Source organism: Orcinus orca, chromosome 2, assembly GCF_937001465.1.
Source record: "Orcinus orca chromosome 2, mOrcOrc1.1, whole genome shotgun sequence".
Taxonomy (NCBI): domain Eukaryota; kingdom Metazoa; phylum Chordata; class Mammalia; order Artiodactyla; family Delphinidae; genus Orcinus; species Orcinus orca.
The window spans coordinates 196994431-197014705 of NC_064560.1; the positions used below are offsets into that span (position 1 = coordinate 196994431).

At 59.7% G+C, this 20275-nt stretch overlaps 2 protein-coding genes, 1 long non-coding RNA gene and 1 pseudogene across 5 annotated transcripts in view; 2 read left to right on the forward strand and 2 right to left on the reverse strand.

Annotated features, from left to right (window-relative positions):
• Nucleotides 1-13755, reverse strand: SLC25A29 (solute carrier family 25 member 29). 2 transcript variants are annotated; one of them, XM_012531630.3, is made up of 5 exons: nt 13618-13754; nt 8637-8769; nt 8026-8069; nt 2328-2411; nt 1-2010 (listed from the first exon to the last, which is right to left on the reverse strand). In XM_012531630.3, the coding sequence occupies exons 2-5, from the start codon at nt 8671-8673 to the stop codon at nt 1261-1263; spliced, it is 915 nt and encodes a 304-aa protein (XP_012387084.1). In that variant the 5' UTR covers nt 8674-8769; nt 13618-13754; the 3' UTR covers nt 1-1260. The 2 variants fall into 2 exon arrangements, with proteins under 2 accessions (XP_012387084.1, XP_012387089.1); XM_012531635.2 differs by lacking the exon at nt 8637-8769 and having other exon boundaries at nt 13618-13755.
• Nucleotides 4359-5350, forward strand: LOC125963625 (uncharacterized). Of its 2 annotated transcripts, none has more exons than XR_007475830.1 (2): nt 4359-4690; nt 4735-5350. It is a non-coding gene; the product is annotated as an uncharacterized LOC125963625 (long non-coding RNA). The 2 variants fall into 2 exon arrangements; XR_007475831.1 differs by having other exon boundaries at nt 4359-4645.
• LOC117199743 (small nuclear ribonucleoprotein E-like) lies at nt 5325-13723 on the reverse strand (annotated as a pseudogene).
• Nucleotides 13037-20275, forward strand: part of SLC25A47 (solute carrier family 25 member 47) — a 19230-nt gene continuing 11991 nt past the window's right edge. Inside the window, exon 1 of the mRNA XM_033420233.2 lies at nt 13037-13497. The gene's annotated coding sequence lies outside the window, so the exon portion shown is untranslated. The remainder of the gene's footprint in view (nt 13498-20275) is intronic.

The window sequence follows — 20275 nt, forward strand, 5'->3', positions numbered from 1 at the left end:
TTAAAAAAACAAAGAACACTTTATTCCCTTGGTGGTTTCTGTACAACAATGATGCCACGTGTACAAGGTGGGAGTCCTGTCCTTCCTTGAGCACAGCCTGCCTCCTGGGAGAGCTTATCACTTTGCCCAAGACGCTGAGCGCCACTCGGGGCAAAGGAGGCCACAGTCACCTCCATCTTGTGCAGAAGCATCCTCCTCCCCGCCTATTCTCACGGCCATGATGCACTGGATGCGCCCGGGCTGCCCTGAGCTCACACCACAGCCCCGCTTCTAGTGACAGCCCCTGGAGCGTGGGCTCAGATGCCCTTCGGCCTGGAGGGGCCCAAACTGGCGGTACCTGTGCCCACTTACAGGCCCTGCGATGATTCACAGGGACACGAAGCATTGAGGTTGCCTGGGAAAGACACCATTTCCTGGGGAACCCTGGTGTTGGTTCCTGGCCGTTGGTAGTGGGCCAGAGCCCCAGATATCCGCTGACCCACGTCCCCATTTTACAGATGGGCAGCCTGAAAGCCCAGAGGGTGAAAAGACTTCTCCTTGCCATGGCTGTATTTACCTGTTGAGATCTCCCCTCCCACTGACCTGTGCCCGCTCCCCCACCCCGGCCCCTAGGCCAATACGGAGCTTCCAGAAGGTCTCATGGCTTCTTAGTGGTCCCCCAGATTACCCTCCAGTGGGAGCGTCAGGGGTAGGGGTATTCCCAGCCTTGCCACATGGAGAAGCTGGAGTGCACTGGCAGAGGATTCAGTTCTATGACACCAGGAGCCCCTGAGCTGCCTCTCTGTCCCTAACACAGACTGGACAGGTGGCCGAGAAGTGTCCCGAGAGCTCCGCCAGGTGGAGGATTTGCAGCACTAGCGAGTCGCTGGCAAGTTCATGGGTGGGTCATCAGAGACCCCATGGTGGTGTGGCTGGAATCCCAGGAAAGGGCTGGCGTGTTGGCTGGGTTTCTGGAAGACTCCAAGTAACAGTGCCAGGCTGGGCGCCGCAGGGGCATCATCTCTGAGCTTCCTGACTGTACAACGTGGGCATGAGGATCCCCATTTCACAGAGGAGAAAACCGAGGATGTCAAATTTGTGGCCAGGGTCACCCAGCTCGGGCGTGGAATTCAACCCAGGTCTGATGGAGTCCACAGCCCACGGGGTCTGGGAGTCCGGTGCAGGGCGGTTGGCGCCAGGGGCCCAATTTATGTCTAGGCTGCGTTTTGGAAAAGCGGCCCCGGGAGAGGTCGGGCCCTCGGGTGCCGGGGGCCCCGGGTGTCACAGGCTGGAGGGCTGGGCCAAGGCGGGCCCCGCCGGGGCGGCGGGCACGGCATCGCCCTCGGGCCGGGCCTCCTCGCCGCGCGCGTAGCTGAGCACCACGGTGACGGTGGCGAAGGTGGCGGCGTTGACGGGGAAGGCGCGCAGCAGCGTGGAGGCCAGCCCGCGCGTGAAGACGCGCCAGCCCTCGGCGCGGTAGCTCTGGCGCACGCAGTCGAGGATGCCCCGGTAGCGTGGGGCGCCCCGCAGCCCGTCAGCCTGCAGCCGCGACTTGACCACGTCCAAGGGGTAGGTGGAGAGCCAGGACGCGATGCCCGACGTGCCGCCCGCCAGCAGCAGCTTGGGCACCAGCAGGCGGTCGCCCGGCTCGCAGCCCAGCGCGCGTGTCAGCGTGTCGTAGGTGAGGAAGTAGACGCCGAAGCTGGGGGTCTCGCGCAGCAGCGTGGACACCATGCCCCGGTTGACACCGCGCAGGCCCTCCCGCCGGTAGACCTGCGCCAGGCAGTCCAGGGGCCCGCGGTAGGTGCGGGCCGGCCCCGCCTCCTGCAGCTGCAGCCGCGTCTTGGCCAGCTCCATGGGGCAGCAGATGACACACTGGATGGCGCCCGCCGCCGCGCCCGCCAGGAACTGGTTCAGCGGCGAGTCCCGGCCCAGGGCCCGGAGGGTGTTGCCCTGCACTCCGAACACCAGCGCGTTGATGAAGGTGAGCCCCAGGAGGGGCGAGCCCAGGCCGCGGTACAGGCCCAGCACCTGCGGGGCGCACAGAGACGCGTCAGGGGCGTTCCCGCTTGGAGTCCGGGGTTGCCCAAGCCCACCTCTCCAGGGACCCTCCATGCAGCTGGCGGCTGCCCCGGCCCACCCTAGCGGTACACGAGGATCAAGCAGAATTTTAGTAGAACCGAAGCCCTCAATCTGAGAGGCCTGGGCACTTGCACCCTGCCATTCGCAAAGCCCGGATTTGCCCGACGGTTGGCCCGACGCCTCTTCTTCCAGCTCTGTGGTCTGCGGACGGCAGCATCCCAGAGGCTGGTTCCCCGCCACACCCCCACCGGCCCCAGGCCACTCACGCCTTCCTGCTTGATGATGGCTTGGAAGCAGTGCAAGGTCCCTCGGTACTGGGGCTTCTCCACGCTCTGGACCTGGAGCCGCACCTGGAAGGAGGGCCCGGTGAAAGGCGGGCTAGTGGAGCCAGGACGCCCAGCTCCCCGGGGCCAGCACTCAGGACACCCGGGGAGGCGCTCTCCAGGAGGCCCGAGGCCAGACCCAGAAGGCAGGGAGCCAGGGAGCTTTCTGTGGCTTTAGGAGTTCCGGGGGTGGGGGGCAGGGCTGGGTGTCTGTGCCTCTTCAGGGAAGGCTATCAGCGGGCAGTCACAGGGACAGCCAGCTGCAGAGGGGCAGGGGTCCTCGAGACCCCTGCTTCACTATCTCTGCACCGTGTAGTGACAGTGGGGCATGAGACATCTCTCGAGACCTCCCCACCCTCCCGGTAGCAAATCGTGGCCGACGCCAAAGGGGCTCAGGATCTAACATCCCACCACGCACTCCCTTCATCAGGGGCTGGCAGCGCGCAATGGGCACTGAAAGTGAGGAGCCTCGGGCCTCGTGGGCCTTCTGCTTGGTTTCTGCCAGTGCCCCCCGGTGAGGGCAGTGGTCATGAGTTAGTAAAGCGGTGACAGGAGAGCAGCTGGCAGCCTCCTTGGGGACCGTGTCAGCAACTCTGGGGCCTGGGGGATCAGGCTGCGCTGCCCTTGGAGCCCAGCGGGCCAGAACCTCACTGTGAAAGCGTTCTTTGTTGACCGAGAGCTTATCTCTGTCCTTGATACGCAGGCCCCACAGTGCAGAGCAGAAGCACATTTCCTGAACTCCGAATCCGTGTCACGCGGGTCGGGGTGAGCTAGGTTAGGTCCCATTCCGGGAGCTGGTCTCCGGCTCTGACTCAGAGATTATCACCATTACAGGCATAATCACTGGCTGAAGTGGGTTCGGTCACTCCCATTTCAAAGGTGGGAAGACAGGCTCAGAGATGTTTTGCAGCTCGGTCAGGCTGTCCACTCCAGGGACCTGAGTGGCTGTGTTGGTCGGGGCCAGGGTGGGGTAGGGGTGCTGGCGAGTGCACTTACAGGAACTGTTTTGTAAGGAAGAAAAGAATATACCATCTCGGCACACGAGGACCTCAGCCAACAGCTGGCAGACACTGCTCTGAGAGGCAGCTGACCACCGAGGGCACCCTGCGACGTTCACCCCAGCACCCCTCCCTGCCCTGGCTGCCAGCTCAGAGGAGAGAAGCACAACCACTCGATGAACTTGGAGAACATATTAACACCATGAGCTCTGTCTCAGGTTGTTTTCTGTGATGGGAGGCTCTTCATTTTCCCTTCAATGTTCTGGGGTCTCTGGGGGACTCTCTCTTCCTCCTGTGGTCCCCCGACACTGACACCAAGAGGGCTGTGTCAGCAGACATGACCTGAAACGGAGCTGTTCCCTCCGAGGCTGGACTTTCAGATGCCTCGGGGGAGTCTTTTAAGTCTTGACAGGATGTCATTTGAGGACTGAGGGACCCACCCCTGGAAAAGTGGTCATTCGCACACAAGCCCCGGAGGCTCCCAGCTCCCCGACGGGGCTGGGAGACCCCACGTGAAGACTCCCTGATCCAGAGGGGGCTGATTTTTCTCAGCCAGCCCCCAGGGCTCCCACCCCAGGATCTGGGCTGGGCCCAAGCTCACCTCACACCCTCCCTGTCCCTAGCTGGGGAGAGATCTCTGGGGCATGGGGGGTGGGGAGGGGCGTGGCATGGCGGGGTCCAGGCCCAGGGTCTGATTGGGGGGGGCGGGGAGGGGGGAACGACAGAGAAGAGAAGCGTTGGGTTCACCTGGTCTGTACTTACTAGCGCTCTCCGGGGTGAGGCTTAACGCTCATCTACAACAAAGTTACATTTTGCTATGGATGGAGACAGCCCCTAGCTCAGAAAGTAAAGGCGGTTAAAGCAACACAAAATTTCAACATCACATCCAGGCAGGGACCCCGGAGGCCAGCCCCCAGCCTCCCCGCCCCCTCCCCTGCCCGGGCCAGCTGTTCCCTGGTGAAAGAGGGCTCAGACACGGTGTCCCTGGTCACTGTCACATCCAGTGACACAGGACAGAAAATGGCCTTCCCAAAGAAACATGTGCAAAGGCGGTGTGTCTGCGGACAGCGGCTGTGGTTCTGGGTGCAACAGAGGAAAACCAAACTTTGGACTCAGATTTTAGCCCCAAAGACCTGGAGGAACAAGCTGCCAATGTTGCAGCCATAAGACAGCGTGGATGGCCATGGAGCACGGGTGTCCCTGCGCGCATAAGACAGCGTGGATGGCCATGGAGCACGGGTGTCCCTGCGCGCATAAGACAGCGTGGATGGGCATGGAGCACGGGTGTCCCTGCGCGCATAAGGCAGCGTGGATGGCCATGGAGCACGGGTGTCCCTGCGCGCATAAGGCAGCGTGGATGGCCATGGAGCACGGGTGTCCCTGCGCGCATTCCGGAGCCCAGGTCCGAGTTCATAAGGTTCAAGAGGTAAAACAGACCACAGATGAGAATTAGGATGGTGGCCGCCTGGAAAAGGGGAGGGCGGAGGTGTCAGGAGGGGAGGGGGGCTTCGGAGGGACCGGCCTTGTTTCTTCTCCCAGGTGTGTGCTTCACGGTGATTCATAGATTCGTACACGGAGCGCGTGTGCACATTTCTCTGTGTGTGACACTTCAATTAAAACCACCACCGTAGAGCTATGAAGTAAATCCCACCTTTGCCCAAAGCAAGCAATATATATGGGCCTGTGTACATGTCTGTTTTTTGGTAGAAATCATTAACAAGGTTTGGGCGAAAGGTTACATAAAGGACTGTTGTCTTTTTGTTTTCTTTTTAGTTTATATGTCTCTGTTACGGTGAACATTTTTTATGACCTACATTACTTTTGTAATAGAAAGTCAACGAAAAAAATGTGTATGTACCCGATGATTAAAAAAGCCATCAAAAAAAAAAATCACGTTTCCCAATTTTCTTTGAGAATGCTTAACTTTTATAATGGAAAACAGTAAAAAAAAAAAAAAAAAAAAAAAAAGGCCATTGGTGATAGAGCATTAAATCAAACCAAATGAGCGTCTCTAGAATGAGCACAATTTAATGGTACCTGAGCCCATGCGTGGGACAAGAGCGTCGGTGGTGACTGCTGGGGGTGGGTTTTCTCCCCCTTCCGAATAAAAAGCTTGGCTTTTTTTTTTTTTTTAAGAAGGAAACAATGTAAATATTTTAATAAAAACAATCCCACAGCATTTATTGTCATCTGGTAATAACATAAAGGTGAGCAAAACAATACGAATAAATGCTTTAGAACTACACTTCTAACAAAGGACACCTAAAAACACTGTATTGCCTTCTCAACAATTTCTCACTTCACTGATCATCTCTAGTTGGAGACACTCTGGAGCACAGTAATGTTATCTCCTTTCAGCGTGATCCGACTCAGCTGTTTTCTTGACTTTGTTTTAGCATGAATCTCTTCTGCATCATCTAATACGGAGTTCATATACTCATCAAAACCAGTGATACAGCCCTGTATCTGCATATTCACTTGCTCATAAAGCCACACCTGAATCCCAGATTTTGCAAGCATCGGACGATAAGATCGATGGGAGGCACCTGCACCTTCTGCACCTTCCGGCCCCGGCCCCGGTACGCCATGGTGGAAGTTCACAAAGACCACACTACCCCGCACACCAAGAGCTTGGCTTTTTAAAGACAGCTTTGCCCAGATGGGATGCTGGTGGGCCACGGTGGCAAAAACACAGTTCCAAACGGATCTCCTCAAAGCCCACCCTCCAGGTGCCAGGTAAGGTGGGGGGAGAGGGGTGTCCCGGGGGCAGGAACCCAGTGGGGCAGAGGCTCCTGTGCTCAAATTACTGCCGGGGGTGCTGGTCATGGTTCAGAAGGTCCGAGGGAGCTAGAGACGCCAGAGCAAAGTGCCCCCCAGCCTGGCGGGCCTGACTGAGGGGCCGGGGGCGGGGAGCTGCAGAAGGCCTGGCCAGGCCTGGCTGAGTCCTAGCTCAGAGAGGCCTCTGCAAAGCTGGGCTGAAGAAGTGAATCGGAGACACTTCCTGGCTGGATGCAGCTCTGAGAGGCATTCACAACACATGAACACGCGACAGAAACACGGCATGACGTGGACCCTGCTTGGCTGTCCTGGGCTGCTCTGGCCCGTGGGCAGGCCCCGGGGGGTGGCCAGCTGGGCAGACACCGGCAGCCGTGCGGACAGGCTGCCCCAGGACCTCACTCTCACAGGCCCATATGGGGGCTCAGGGGCTGCTGAGTGGCCAGAAAGCCTGGCCTTTCCAACTCCTCCCCAAATGCGCTGAGTGGCTTGGAAGGAATAAGGAATTCCACGACCTTCGGAACCAGCACTTCACCCGGCACAAACTGCACTGTTGAGCACCGGGCCCAAAGGCCTCAGTAATCTTGCCAACCCCTCACTGTGCAGGTCAGAACAGTTGGCCCAGAGGTAAAGTGACTGGCCCACAGTCCCATGACAGATCAGCCGGGCAGGGGGCCCGGAGCTGCACAGGCCCAGGGACAGACTTTTTTTTTTGGGGGGGGGGGGGGCGCGGGGGAGACTTTGCTGAGTGGCTTGAGGGATCTGAGTTCCCCGACCAGGGATTGAACCTGGACCCTCAGCAGTGAAAGCGGGGAGTCCTAACTACTGGACCACCGGGGAATTCCCGGGACAGACCTTTTTAAAGTCAGAGCCAGTGCATAAGGCAGGGCCCTCACACCTGTGCTGGAGAAAATCCCTGCCCTAGTTCACAAGACTTGTTCTCAGCCCAGGAACACCTGGGTTCCTGAAGAAAGAGGAGACAGGGAGTCCTCTCAAACCCACCTAGGGATAACGTCCTCGCCTGCGCTCTGCCCTCGCCCCCCTGGGAAGAGATGCCAAGTTCAGTGTTCACAGCGGGACGCCAGGTCTGGCCTAGTGCCTGCTGCTGGCAGCTCACCGGGCTCCCAGGGGAAGCCCGCAAGGAAGGGTCCTGACGTGGCTACAGCTGAAGGACCAAAAAGCCCCAGAAACGGGGGAATCTTATTTGGGAATTTCCAACTGGGTATGCGGACTTCCTTGGTTTCCGTTGAGGTGCCGGAGAACCTGGGGCCCGACGACGTGCCAAGGTGTGGGCTCGCGGAGGGGAACTGGGCGCCGGCCCCGGGGCCATGCTCAGGAGCCACCAGCACCCTACAGGTGCACACCAGCCCTCGGGAAGCGACTGCTCAGTTTCTCAGCCCTGATCACCACCGCTCTGTGAAGAGCACGGTCACGGGAAAGGCTGACAAGGTTTGATTTCTCTGCATTTTCTCCTGAACTTTCTTTTTCAGGAAGCTGTCTGGAGTTCTGCGTAAAGACGGGGGGGGGTGCCCCTTGCTCTGGGTGGGAGGAAACCTGTCCTTCGGCCCCTCAGTCCCAGCTGGCCAAGCCCCAGAATGGACCTCCAAGTTCAGCCCCAGCTGGGAGACTGCAGGGACAAACCTGGGAGGAAAGGCCGACTTGGCCCGGTGGACAAGCTGCCTCTCACCTGGGCAGCAGGGAGAAGAACCCTGACTCTACCTTCATTCTAGAACCTGTGGGAGGACCTTGGAAGGGCTCCCAAGGTGGTGCCCGGAAAGGGGGGTCCAGCCACCAGGACGCTGCAGGCCGCCCTCCAATGTCTGTGCCTCCACGAGGGCCTGAGAATAAAACCTCGACGAAAGACTCACCTTGACCGTGTCAAACGGGTGTCCCACCAGCACACCTGCCACACCTGGAGGGAGAAGGGAGGACGTGTGACCCAGATGCCTCGGAAACCACAGCGTGGGGCACGGTTCTGGCAAGGGCGTGCCTGGCAAATCCCGGGAGCCCCTTAACCCTCCGCGTGAGGGTAAGTGAGGGTGACCGCCCCGAGGTCAGGCCAGCACCTGGCCAGCTCAAAGCTGGTGACCCTCCCTCCGCCCTGCTGCTCACTGCAGGTGACAACAGAAGTTCCCCCTTGGGAGGCTGCACGTGCCATTTCTAAGATGCTCACATCACTCCAAATACCTGGCACGGCTGGGGGCTCCAGGGCTCTGGACTTGGGGCCGGCCCCTCGCCCAGATGTGAACTTTCTCTCTGTCATTTACCAGCTGGTCGAGCTCACAGAGAACTCGGTGTCCGAGCATCACTCTCCACCTGTACAGGTGTGAAGATCAACCTCCCCAGGGCTACTCCTGGCCCCGAAGTGCTGACCCAGGACCCGAGGCGTTCATGCCTGGTTATGTACCAGTCCAGGACCTGTCCGAATCCAGCCCCCCTCAGAGGACAAAGGCTCCCCCTCCAAATGGCCCCCAAGCACCTGTCAGAGTCCTGCGTGCTGTGTGGGTTACAAACATCCCTGTGAATCAGGCAGTCTTGTTACTCTGCTTCATGGAAGAAGTGAGGCTCAGTGAGGTTGGGTAACTGCTGCGCTGACTCCCATGCTTTCCTCCCTAGAATTTCATGTGTGTACATCTTACAGTTCTTCTTCTTTTTTTTTTTGCTATATTTAAATGTATAATTAAATATAGCAATTAAACAGGCTAACATTTGTTGAGTAACAAACAGTAACGTTTCTACCTTCTGGTTACCGTTCTTAGTTTTGTCCGTGTACCAACTCTCTTTCTTATGTATGTAAAGAAAGGACCATTAGCCCGTTTTACAGATGAGGAAACTGAGGCATAGAAAAGTAATATGTCCATGCCACACAGCTAGGTAAGCGGTGGAGCCGAGATCTGGACCCAAACCTTCTGGCCCTGGAGCCGCCCTCCTTAACCACTCAGAGCTAGCCCCCTGTCAGAGCTGGTTAGCATGTTCGTGGATGCCCAGAGTCAACGGGAGTTACTACGCTTCTACATAAATTGAATTTTTAAAAATTTATTTATTACTATTATTATTATTACTTTTTGGCCGCACCGCACAGCATGTGGGATCTTAGTTCCCCGACCAGGGATTGAACCCGTGCTCCCTGCACCGGAAGCGTGGAGTCTTAACCACTGGACTGCCAGGGAATTCCCCCATAAATTGTAGTTTTAATCCTTGTATAATGTCCTCTTCATCTTAATGCTTCGGACCTTAAAATCCACTTTGTTTGATATTAGCTTTGCCAATCCTGCTTTGTTTTTGGTCACGTGTGTCTGGTATAGTTTTGTCCAGTTCCTAATTTTCAACCTTGTCTTACTGCTTTGTTTTAGTTGTTCCACAATCTACAGCTGGGTTTTGGTTTCTACTCTGGCCTGCAGCAGTCTCAGATTTTGCCAAGACAAGAGCTCTGACATGATTCCGTCTTATTTTATGGGCATGATCTATGTACTTCCTTTCCTTTCCACATTTTTGCTGGTTCAGGCAAACTACTATTTATCCCCTTTCTGCTTGCTAATTTCTAACTTCAGCTAAGAGTTACTTCTGCTTTTGAACACTCATAACCCTTATGAGAACCGTCCCTGCCATGGGGCGAGAGTAGGAGGCTCTCTCTGCCCTCTACTGCCCCACCCTACCCCCAAGGGGGTTCCCACCCTGCCAGCTTCCACTGATCTACAAACCCCACGGGGCTCGGGGCTATCCCATCTCCTCTTCACCTCTCCCGCCATCTCGGGGTCTCTACTCTGATCGTTGGAGCCTTTCTTGACTATGGCCCTCAGTTGTAACACATGGGAGACATGCCCTCTGAATTCCTGCTCATCTGCAAAATCTGCTTCTTTAACGCCATTAGGGAAAACAGTCCTGTGCTCTGGTGAGAATTCCGGGCCCAGGCCATTAAGGGCGGCAACGTCCCAGAATCTTCTGGTTTCCAGTGCAGATGAGAAATCTGTTGTCAGCGTGTCTGTTCTCCTTTATCAATAACTTATTTATTCTATGAAGAAGCCACTGAGATTTTATCTGTAGATTTCGGGAATGTCACCAGGAGATACCAAGGGTGTTGTCTTTTTCCTTTAAAAGAACCCAGCCTGGAACTCTCCCAGCGCAGACTAGCCTTTTCCTGATCAGAGAAAATTTCCTCTATTATCTATTCATCATCTCCAGACCTTTTTCTCCCTCTGGGACCCCTAACATTCAAGGTGGGTGAAAAGACACCCCAAGCCTGTCTTTCCCCTCGAGACTTCCACCTCTGTGTTTCTGATCTTCGAGAAACACTTTGTTTTTATCGCTTGAGATCTACCTTCTTTTTCATTTCATGTTTCGAATTTTCTGAATTTGAAAATCCTAATTCTAGGACCTCCTCTCGTGGGCTGTAACTGGATCTCCTCGGGTTCTGGAAACCTAACACTGCCTGGGGTGCGTTGCCTGGCCTTCCTTCTCTCTCCAGCCGTGCCCCCTGCAGCCAGGCCCAGCTGGGGTGGGGGTCCCCTTCCTGTGGGTGGATGCCCCCGCCTCTGGTCCCAGACTTGCCCAGGTGCCAGTAACAGCCTTCATCAGCCTGTGGGGTGGGAGAGGCGCCCCTCAATCCCACCAAGGGCTCCGAGAGCAGGCAGCTGCATTCCTATTTTCTCCCTTGATCTGAGGGCCCTCAGGCAAAGGGCTGGCCCCCCTCACCCTAAACATCTCCATCCACAGAAACAAGAGTCGGCTACGGGCCTGCCTCCATCAGGGCCTCCAGTCCCCCAAATCCTTACCCTTTTAACCTCCCAGTCACCTTGAGAGCCAGGAAGCCTGAGGGCCGTCTCCCTGAGAGGGGCCTACAGTCACAGCAGCCAAAGTGGACCGTGTCTCCCAACTCCAAAGCCGGTGCCCACTGCCTTACATAAGCTGGGCTTTGAGGGGCAACCCGCATCCCATGACCCTCAAGGGCAGGAGGTGGGACCACTGTCCTGGAGGCGCCTGGCAGAAGAAGTGGTGGGAAGGGACACCAGGATGACTGACCTGTCCCCCATATGCAGGGTCCCACTGCCTACGGTTGAATTTCTCTCCTCCCATCCATGCCTGTGGCAAGGGGACCCCCATTCAGAGCCCAAGGTCAGACCAGGAACTGACCCGTGGTGGGGGAGTGCAGGCAGGCATTGGGACCCTTCCATCCCGGGAGACCTCGGGGAAGCTGGCAGTCAAGGTCCCACCCGCACCTCCCCAGAAGGCGAGGTTGAACACGTGGCCCACACCCAGCCAATCAGAGGTGACGTACTGTCCTTCCTCCGGGCAATCTGAATCAAGAGGCACCCCAGCTGCGGAAAGGCAGCCTTCATCTGCCCTGAGCCTCCAGGCCTTGAGGAGCTCAAACCCCAAGGAGCCAGGCAGCCTCTGGGGGCCAGGCCCCAAGGCAGGGGCGCCACCTGCGCAAGGTTCCTGGACGGCCCCTCTGCTCCAGCCAGGCCGTGCCAGGGGCCCGGAAGGCAGGCCTGGGACACAATCCGGTCACTGTCCTGTGGGCCAGCCCCTAGCACCCGTGAGGCTGGGGGCAGGGAAGAGCTTGGCAGCCTCTCTCCACTTCTGAGGGCCTAGGTTTCTCCTGGGTCAAATATACCAGGAGAGGGTCTCTCCTACCCTTTCCCGTCACCGCTCACACAGTGCGGGAGAAGGTGGGCACCACCAGCCCCAGGCTTCCACCTGGATCCAGGTAGGGCAGTGGGTTTGGGGGCTGTGGAGTACCTACAGCTCTCCCGGGTGCTGGACCCTGGCCTTGCCCCAACCCTGGGGCCTGGACAGGATCTCTCCCAGGTGGGCTTGGCGAGGATGGGCAGAAGGCATTCCAGGCAGGGTCCTGGGTAAGCAAGAGCGCAGAGTGACTTAACAAGTGTGTCTGGGGGGATGGGCCTGGCCTTAGGATGAGTGTTCCCAGCCCAATCCCCGTGGATCCCAGGACGCCTGCGTGAATACAGAAGGAATCCTGCGCCTCTGGGGAAAGAACCCACACTCTGCCTAGCGGAAAGGGGTTGGAAGGGGTGTTGGCCCTGGGGCTGAGCCACCACTGGGGGTGGGTAGAGAAGGGTCTGGGGCCCAGGAGAAGCTGGCAGCCTGGTGGCAGGACACTCAGGGAGGTCCCTCAAGGGGGACAGGAAGAGCAGAGAGTGGAATGGGGATGGGGGGGATTGAGAGCTGGGTCTACAGAGGCCAACCCCTCCTGTCTCCTCTGGCACCCTGGGCTTGGGAGAAATGCTCCCCAAATTACTGAAAGCTCTGGGGCCTGGAGGCCTGATTGGGTGACCGTCTGGGACACTTCCTGGGCACACCCCCTTCTCCACCAGCCCTCCTCTGGTGCAGAACAGGAAGCTAGCAACGCACTGGTTTAAATGCTAGATGCTCTCCTCTTCCTCCAGGGTGCCCACGGCTGGCAGGCAGCTGAGAGCTTTATTAAAGACAACAGGGGCAGGTGCCGGAGAAGAGAAGCACCTGATGTCAGAGACTGGATGGGGCCTGGGGACACCCAGCCAGCAGCCCTCTCCCCGTGAGGCAGAGCCCTGCCACTTCTGTCCACTCTGCTGAATTCCTGAGGGCTAAACCTGGCTCCCAGTGAATACCTGTTGAATAAATTAACTCTACAAGTAAAAGCAGAGAAACTAAAGGCCAGAGAGGCCAGTGCAGAGCCCGACGCCCAACGGTCAGGCCACAGCAGAGCCCGTACAACACACTGACTCAGGTCCTCCCGGGGACACAGGACCCCAGCGCCACGCCCCGGCTCCGGTGACACGCACGCGTGAGACCAAGGCCTAGCTCGCGCGGCGTGTCAGGCCCACTCTGCCAGCCGGGTGGAGTCTAACCACCAGCAGAACCACGTAGGAAGGGGGCGGGGCGCCAAAGCGTGGCTCGGTGCCTGGGGTCGTGCCGGCGCCTTTTACGCCATCTCCCTAGGGCATCGTCCAGTGGCCCCGGCCCCAGCCCCACCCAGACGGCTACGGGAGAGGGGGTAGAGCCAGCTTCAAACTTTTTGGGTCGAGGGAGGGGACCCTGCTCCAGGTGGGCGCGGGCTGGGGTAGGGGGAGAGGGAAATGGGCTCGGGGCCTCGCCGTCCGCTGGCCTCGGGCGAGGAGGGCTGTGGGGCATCCTTCTGGCAGTCCCCTGGCAGCCACGGTACTGTCCCGGAGCGCCAGACCTCTCGTCCGAACGTGCCCTGAAGGACTTAGAAGACACCTGCCCTCGCGGACAGCGTGCTAGGCACCCTCCCGGCTTGTCGTCAATTCACGCCCACGAGAATCCCGTGAGACAAGAGCACTGTTAACCCATTTTACAGACGAGGAATCCCCAGCCTCAGGGTAAGCCACTGGGCCGAGAGCTCGCAGGTGAGCTGGCCTCCCAGCCCGGATGCCTCGCCCCGGCGTCCCGGCGTTCCCGGCCCCCGCACGCGCCCGGGCAGGACCCGCCCGCCTCCTTACCCCCAGCGCATCCAGCCAGAAAGTCGAGCGCCATTGCCGGGTCCTCGGTGAGGCCGCCCTTCCTCCTTGTCCTCTTTCTCTAGCCCCTCGCCGGGCTGGTCGCCGTCGAGGGCTCCCCCTGCCCTGCTGGGCCGGGACTCGGCCTGGCCGCCTCCAGGCACAGAGCACCGCGCAGGCTGGGGTCTGGCGGCGGCGAAGGCGGCGAAGGCGGCTCAGCGCGCGACTCCTCGCCGGGCGCACGTCCTTCGCTGGCCGGCTCGCCGGCCCTTGCTGTCGCCAGCGCACCACCCGTGGTCCCTCACCTCGGTCGGCGTGTCCGGCCCCTCGGACCTGCCGGCCGGGCTCGGGCGGGGCGCAGAGCTCAGCCAACGGGCGGGCGAGGCTCGGACAACACCCCAGGCCCTGCGCGCCGCCGCCGCGCTTCATTGGCTGGGCGGACCTGGGGCGGGCGGGGCGGGAGGCACGTAACAGGCAGGCGGGCGGGCGGGGGAGCTGCCGAGGCGCTGCAGACAAAGAATGTGCTTCGTGCGCCCGCCCGCGCCGCCCCGGGCGGGAGAGGAAGCCGGGTGTGTGCTGCTGCGGGAAGGTGGGGCCCGGCCCGGCCGGGGAGCCAACGGCCTGCGCGGCCCAGGAGCTTCCCGGCGTGCGCGATGCGGGTCAGCGGGGCGGGAGGTGGCGTGCGCTCGCTCCGGATTGGGCCTGGGATCCTGGGGCCTGGGTTTAGATCCCGACTCCGCCGCCCAGCCTCAGGGTCCTCGCCTGTATAATGGGGACACGCCGCGGTAACGAACGTGGACGCACCAGGACCCTCCAAGGCCTGCAGGCTCGGACACTAATTGTCACACTCCTCGAGCGGCGAAACACCCCCTCGGGGAGTCTTCGCCCCTCCCGTCTGTGCGCCCTCCTGGCGGTGGGCCTGCGGCTTCCGGCCGCCTGGCTCACCTCGGGAGGGGCGAGGAGCGTGGTCAGGCCCTCGCGGGCCCGCACCTGAGCGCGAACTGCGGGAGCCGCGGAAGGTTGTGAGGCGGGGGAGTTTCCTGGACTGGTCCGAGAGCCGCGAGGCGGGAGAGGCCAGATGGCGGCGCGTCCATATCGAAGGCCAGGCGCTGTGTGGCCGGAGGGGACGGTCCTCGAGCCGCGGCTCTGGGAGGCCTGCGGGCCTGGAGGGCCAGGCGGAGGGGAGGGAGGGTGCGAAGGCGAAGTGGGAGGGCGCTGGGCTCCTGTCTACGCGGGTGGCTGGGCGGCGGGGGGTCGGGGGGGTTAAGTAGGAGCCGAATCCGACGCCGCTCCCCGCCCCTCCCCCCCAGTCCCCGAGATTGGCAGTGGCAAGGGACCCCCTCCCTGCTCCCTGAGGAGGGTCCGGGTCAGAGACTTCCCCCTGCCCTCCTTCCCCAGCGCCTCACGAAGTCCTGATTGGCCGGTTGGGACCGGGCTTGGCTGGACGCTTCCTCACAATGGGAGCCAGGTGACACCTTCAGGCCTTCAGGCCCGCGCCCAACTTCCTTCTTCGTGCTCCTGTGGTCAGGACCGCACCTTGCGGTGTGGCAGATCACACAGTTCTTTTATTTGCATTTTACTGTTTCTGAGATCGACACGGGGGTTGCCGTGGAGACGTATCTCATGGACAGGTTTTAAAGATTATATATACTTGGTGCTAGGGGGTATATGTCAGGAGTATGGACAATAAGTAGTGAACCCTGGTGGTACAGAGGCCACTAGGAATCCAACGGGCCATACAGAGGCCACTAGGAATCCAACGATTATGTGCGGTTTCCTTTTCTTCTTCTTAGAATCTAAATAGAACTTTCCGTAAGCAGAGACCCAAACCCAGGTCTGCTGACTCCTAGTCCAGTGCTTGTGATGGCTGGTGGGCCCTGAGCTAGGGGTCTGGAGGCCTGGGTTTGAATATCGCCAGCCTCTGACCCAGCTCAGGCCTCAACAAGGCCCATGAGCCAGAAAAGCATGTGGGCCCCAGGAGCAGCCCAGACTCAAAACAGGGGCCGGAGTTGGCTGGAGACCTCTGAGGCCGTGGCGATTAAACTGGACAACCTACATCCAGGTGACTCACCTCTAGGAACAGGGGGTCCCTGGGTGACTGAGGCCTCAGGAGGTAAAGCACAAATGCCTGCAGCATCCGTCCCTGTTTTTGGAGGTTTGAGAGGAGAGTCAAGTGCCTTAACAGGGCAGTGAGTCAGAAGGTTATTATGGACCAATTCATAAGGAGACAAAGAGGACCCGCTTTGTTTTGTTTTTAAGAGAACACAAGTGCCTTTAAGTTAATGCCATGCTTGGGGCAGGTGGCATGAGCTCTGACTCCTTGGGGGGGGGTCCTTGGGAAGGGGCCCAGCAGCCTGGTGCACTGTAGGCACTCAATATTTGAGCTTCAGAAAGCTCCTTGGAGGGAAGCCCTGTTCGGGCCGACCCTACAGGGATCCAGGTGGGGGCGCTGGTAGCTGTAGGGTGGGATCCTACAGGCCAGGGAGGAGGGGTGAGGTGTGAGGCCTCTAGCTGTGCATCCTGCAGGGAGGGCTTGGAAGTGGGGCTGGGCTGCGGGGGAGCCAGTGTTCAGGCTGAGGCTTGTCGGGTCTGGGGACAAAGGTCCAGTATGTGGTGGGCAGTAGAGGGGTGGGCTCTGGGGCAGGTCTGCCCACAGCGGCGTGTTGGAGAGGCCTAGGCTGTGGGTGCTGGGCAGTGGCCTCCAGCTGGGAGCACCCCAAGGGCAAGTCCAGGGTCTGTCCCGTTCATCCCAGGGTGTGCTTGAAGCAGCATTTTCAAGGCCGTGAGGAAGGAGTAAAAGCAGGCACTGCGAGGGGCTGGGGTCACTCGGGTGCGCCGCTGGCTTACTAAACCCTACGAGCACCTTGCTCCTGAAGCCGCCTCTCCCTGAGAATCACGCATGTCCCCGCTGCCCGGGAATCCCTCCCCCAGCTGGTGCTCTGGGCCTGGAGCAGACCCTGGACCACATACAGTGTCACTCTAGGAACTGGACGAAAGCAGGGCATGGGGATGGGGTGGGGGGAGACCCTCCTCCCTGACCTCCTGGGCCTTCCATGACAGCTGGGGAGAGACCCAGAAGCGAAGAAGTCGTGGCCAAGTAAATGAGTACGTCCAGACAGGCCTGCGTTATTACATCAGCCGCTGGGGCCCATGTCTGTTCTTCTTCATTTCCTGAGGATAAAATTACAGCACAGAATGTGCTCTTTCAAACTTCTCACGTTCCACGGGGCCCCAGGACACTTCCCCCTCCCAGGGGAGGCCAGCTTGCGGGGCTCAGACCCCAGCCTTTAAGAGGTGGGAGGGGCCCAAGGCCAGAGCAGTATGAGGACAGCTGGGAGGGGAGAAGTGGCACAGGGGACCAGGGGTCAAGCCAGGTCACTGAATGCACGGTAGAGTTTTTATTTTGCACAGCTTTTATAACTTCTTACACAAGACAGTTTGGGTTTGGAAAATTTAGAAACACCAGCAGGTAAAAAAAAAAAATGGGTCGTAAATGTTCTCACCTTGGAATCTCACGAATTCAGTGACGGAGGCTATTTGGACCCCGGGTGGGGTGGGGAGCGAGGTTGGAGCTCAAGGTGTCACAGGGTGAGTGGGGTGAGGGTGGGCCGAGGCACCTGCTGTGTAGAACTTCTGGGGTGTTAGGCCATGCCGGAGGGTGCGCAGGGCGAGGCTGGGGGCCAGGGCAGGCGTGATTCTAGGATGGAAGCCACCGGGACAGGTTCCAAAGCTCCTGGGCAAAGGCTGGTGGGGAGGACAGGGCTGTCAACTGGCCCCCCTCTCACTTGGAATAAAACCCAAGCTCAGTGCCTCAGAGCCCAAGGTGACGTGGCTGCACCCTCACAACTCCAAGCTCATTCCCACCTCAGGGCCTTTGCACTGACTGCTTCCCCTGGGTGGGAGCTCCTCCTCCCAGCCTGGCACAGGTCATCTCCAGAACTCAGTTCCCTGCTCAACTCTCAGCTCCTCAAAAGGGGCTTGGCTGGGGGCCCCCCCACCCCATCCCCATGCCCTGCTTTCGTCCAGTTCCTAGAGTGACACTGTATGTTCCTCTATGTGTTTATCACGTCCCTTCCTCAGGCATGTTAGCTCCCCCAGGGCCGGGACTTTGCCCCTCTTTACTAACACTAAACTGGGCCTGGCACACAGCAGGGGGTGAGCAGGCAGCCGAGACGCCTGCCCTGGGTGAGTGAGTCTGGGCTCTGGGCTGTCCTGCCCTGTGGCCACGGGTCTCCCACCCCAAACCTCTAGGATCGGAGTCTCCCAGAGAGACCGCTAAAATGCAGATTCTAGGGCCCCACCTGGGCCCTCGGAGCAGGCAGAGGCAAAACCTGCATTGAAACTGACCTCTTCAGGGGCTGAGACCGTCTCCAAGGACAGGTTCGGGAAGCTCTGGCTCAGTTTTGCTTTTCAGTCTCAACTTGGACCCCTCCTGGCTGTGTGGCCCTGTGAGCCGTCTTTGTCTCAGGTTCGTCATCTGTCAGATGGCTTCAGGAGGATTCTAGGGGCCAGAGCAAGTGAAGGAGGCCACGCAGAGTGGGCACAGAGCAGGCGCAGACCCGGCCTTGCTGTCGTTCCTCCAGAGCAAAGTGCCCGGCTCTCTGCCTTTATCCATTGACACCTTTGCAGGAAACATGGAAGATCAGAATTAATTAATCAGCTGAGGTACTGAAGGGTTTCCTAAGGGCCTCTTTTTTTTTTTCCTAAGGTCTTCTTAAACCCTGACCTCACAGCTGGGCTCCAGGCCCTGGCTCAGGAGGGCCCTCTAATGGCTGCTGAAGATGCTGCAGTGAACAGGCGTGGTGGCTTTGTGCCGGTGCCGATGAAGGGGCTCTGCCCAAGGGGCGTCTTTCTCCCGGTGGATAAACGTCTGCCGTCTGCGTGACCCTCTGGCCTCTGGTCCAGTCTGCACTGGGAGTGACTCAGCCACCCCAGTGAGGGTGTCTGCGCTGGGCCTCAGAGGGTGGAGGGCCTGGGACCCCTTAGGGACAGTCAGCCAGTGTCCTGGCGGCCCCTCCCGAGTCCACGGCGCCCAGAGTTCTGTTGGGTAGATTTTGCGGAATTCACATCTCAGTTGAATTTAGTCACCCCCAAAGCGGCCACCGCGCTGTGTGTGTGGGTTTCTTGCATCTTCCTTCAGCTGCAAACAGTCACAGTTTTCCCCAGGGCCACCTCTCCAAGTGAGCTGTGGCCTCCGCCGTGCTCCGCACCCACTTGGCCTTGGAGTGAGTGGACCGAGAGGCAGGATCGAGGGAGGCTCTGGCCAGAGTATGAGATGACCAGAAACTCAAGATGGGGAGTGATATAAATAGACACGGCAAGTGCTCCTGGTGTAAAAATAGAGCTAAGGGGAAGTGCCTGGGGCGCCCTGGACCCAGAAGGCCAGTAGGGGTGGACCCCGGCTTGGGTTGGGCTAACTGGCCGGCACAGAGGGGCTGGGCTGGGGGGAGCTCGGCCAAGCGTGGACACGTGTGCTTGCTGCCCACGGGCCTCCTGGGGCCAGGCCTGATCGGTGCCCTCTGGGGGCTCCACTGTCATGGTGGGGGCAGCTGGGTGAGCAGACCGTCCCCGGCTGACGGGCAGTGTGAGCAGGCACCCAGCGCAGTGGCCAGAGGAGGGCCGTGTGACCCCACCCAGGCGGAGTCGGTGGGAGGGTGGGGCCCCGGGCAGGGGTACTGGGTACTGAGCCCAGGGGCGTGTCCGGACGGCAGGGTGGCAGGCAGGCTCCTCGCCAGCGCCGGAGACCACGGAGAAAGGGGCTGAGAGAAAGACCTCGGCACCCTGGAACCCAGGAGCCCTGCTGTGGTTGTTGGACCCAGAGTCCAAGCTCCCCTTTTCCAGAACCTGTCCGGGTGGGAGGGGCCTTTGTCAGCGCTGTGTCCCTCCTCCCTCCTGTGGCTTCCTCTGTCCTGCCTGCCCAGCCTGGGGCAGTCACCCAGCCAGACGTGAGCCAGCGCCCGACTGGGGCAACCGAGCAGGGAGACCGGTCCCCTCCGCCCGAGCCAGAATCCCCCCTCTGCCACCTGCCCCGCTGCTTTGGGCTCTGCCCTCTGGAGCCCCTGCCGCGGGCCCGGCCTTGGGCCCCTTGGGTGCCTGACACTTGGCTCCTGTGCCACTCAGCCAGGGGCCAGGCTCACCTCCCAGGTGAACCCCTCTCGGGACCTTGCTGTCCAAATGGAGGGTGGCGGGCCGGCTTCTGTCATCCGCCTTTGAGCATCTGTTGTGCCAGCGGGGGTCCAGGTGAGCCTGCCCTCAGGGGCTTCCTGTCAGAGTGTGCCTCTCTCTCCTTCGCAGCTGGCTCAGGCGTCTCCTCCGCCCTGACACTTTGTCCCAGCCTCCCCTCCTTCACTGGCCACTGCCCCCCCAGGCCCGCCGCTTCCCCTGGATGTGCCCGTGCCCACAACCAATGAGATGTGTCCACATGCTCCAGCCAGGGTGGTCCAAGCCCCTCCCAGTCCTGGCCTGCCTTCGGCCTTCCCCCACCGCGCTCCCTGCCGGTCTCATCCAGGTCTCATGTGCTGAGGACGCCCGTCCAGGCAAGCGCTCCTCTTGCTGCCTGTGAGCAATTTGTCTTTTTTTTTTTTTTTTTGGCTGCACGACGTGGCCTGCGGAACTTCCCCGGCCGGGGATCAAACCCAAGCACCCTGCAGTGGAAGTGCGG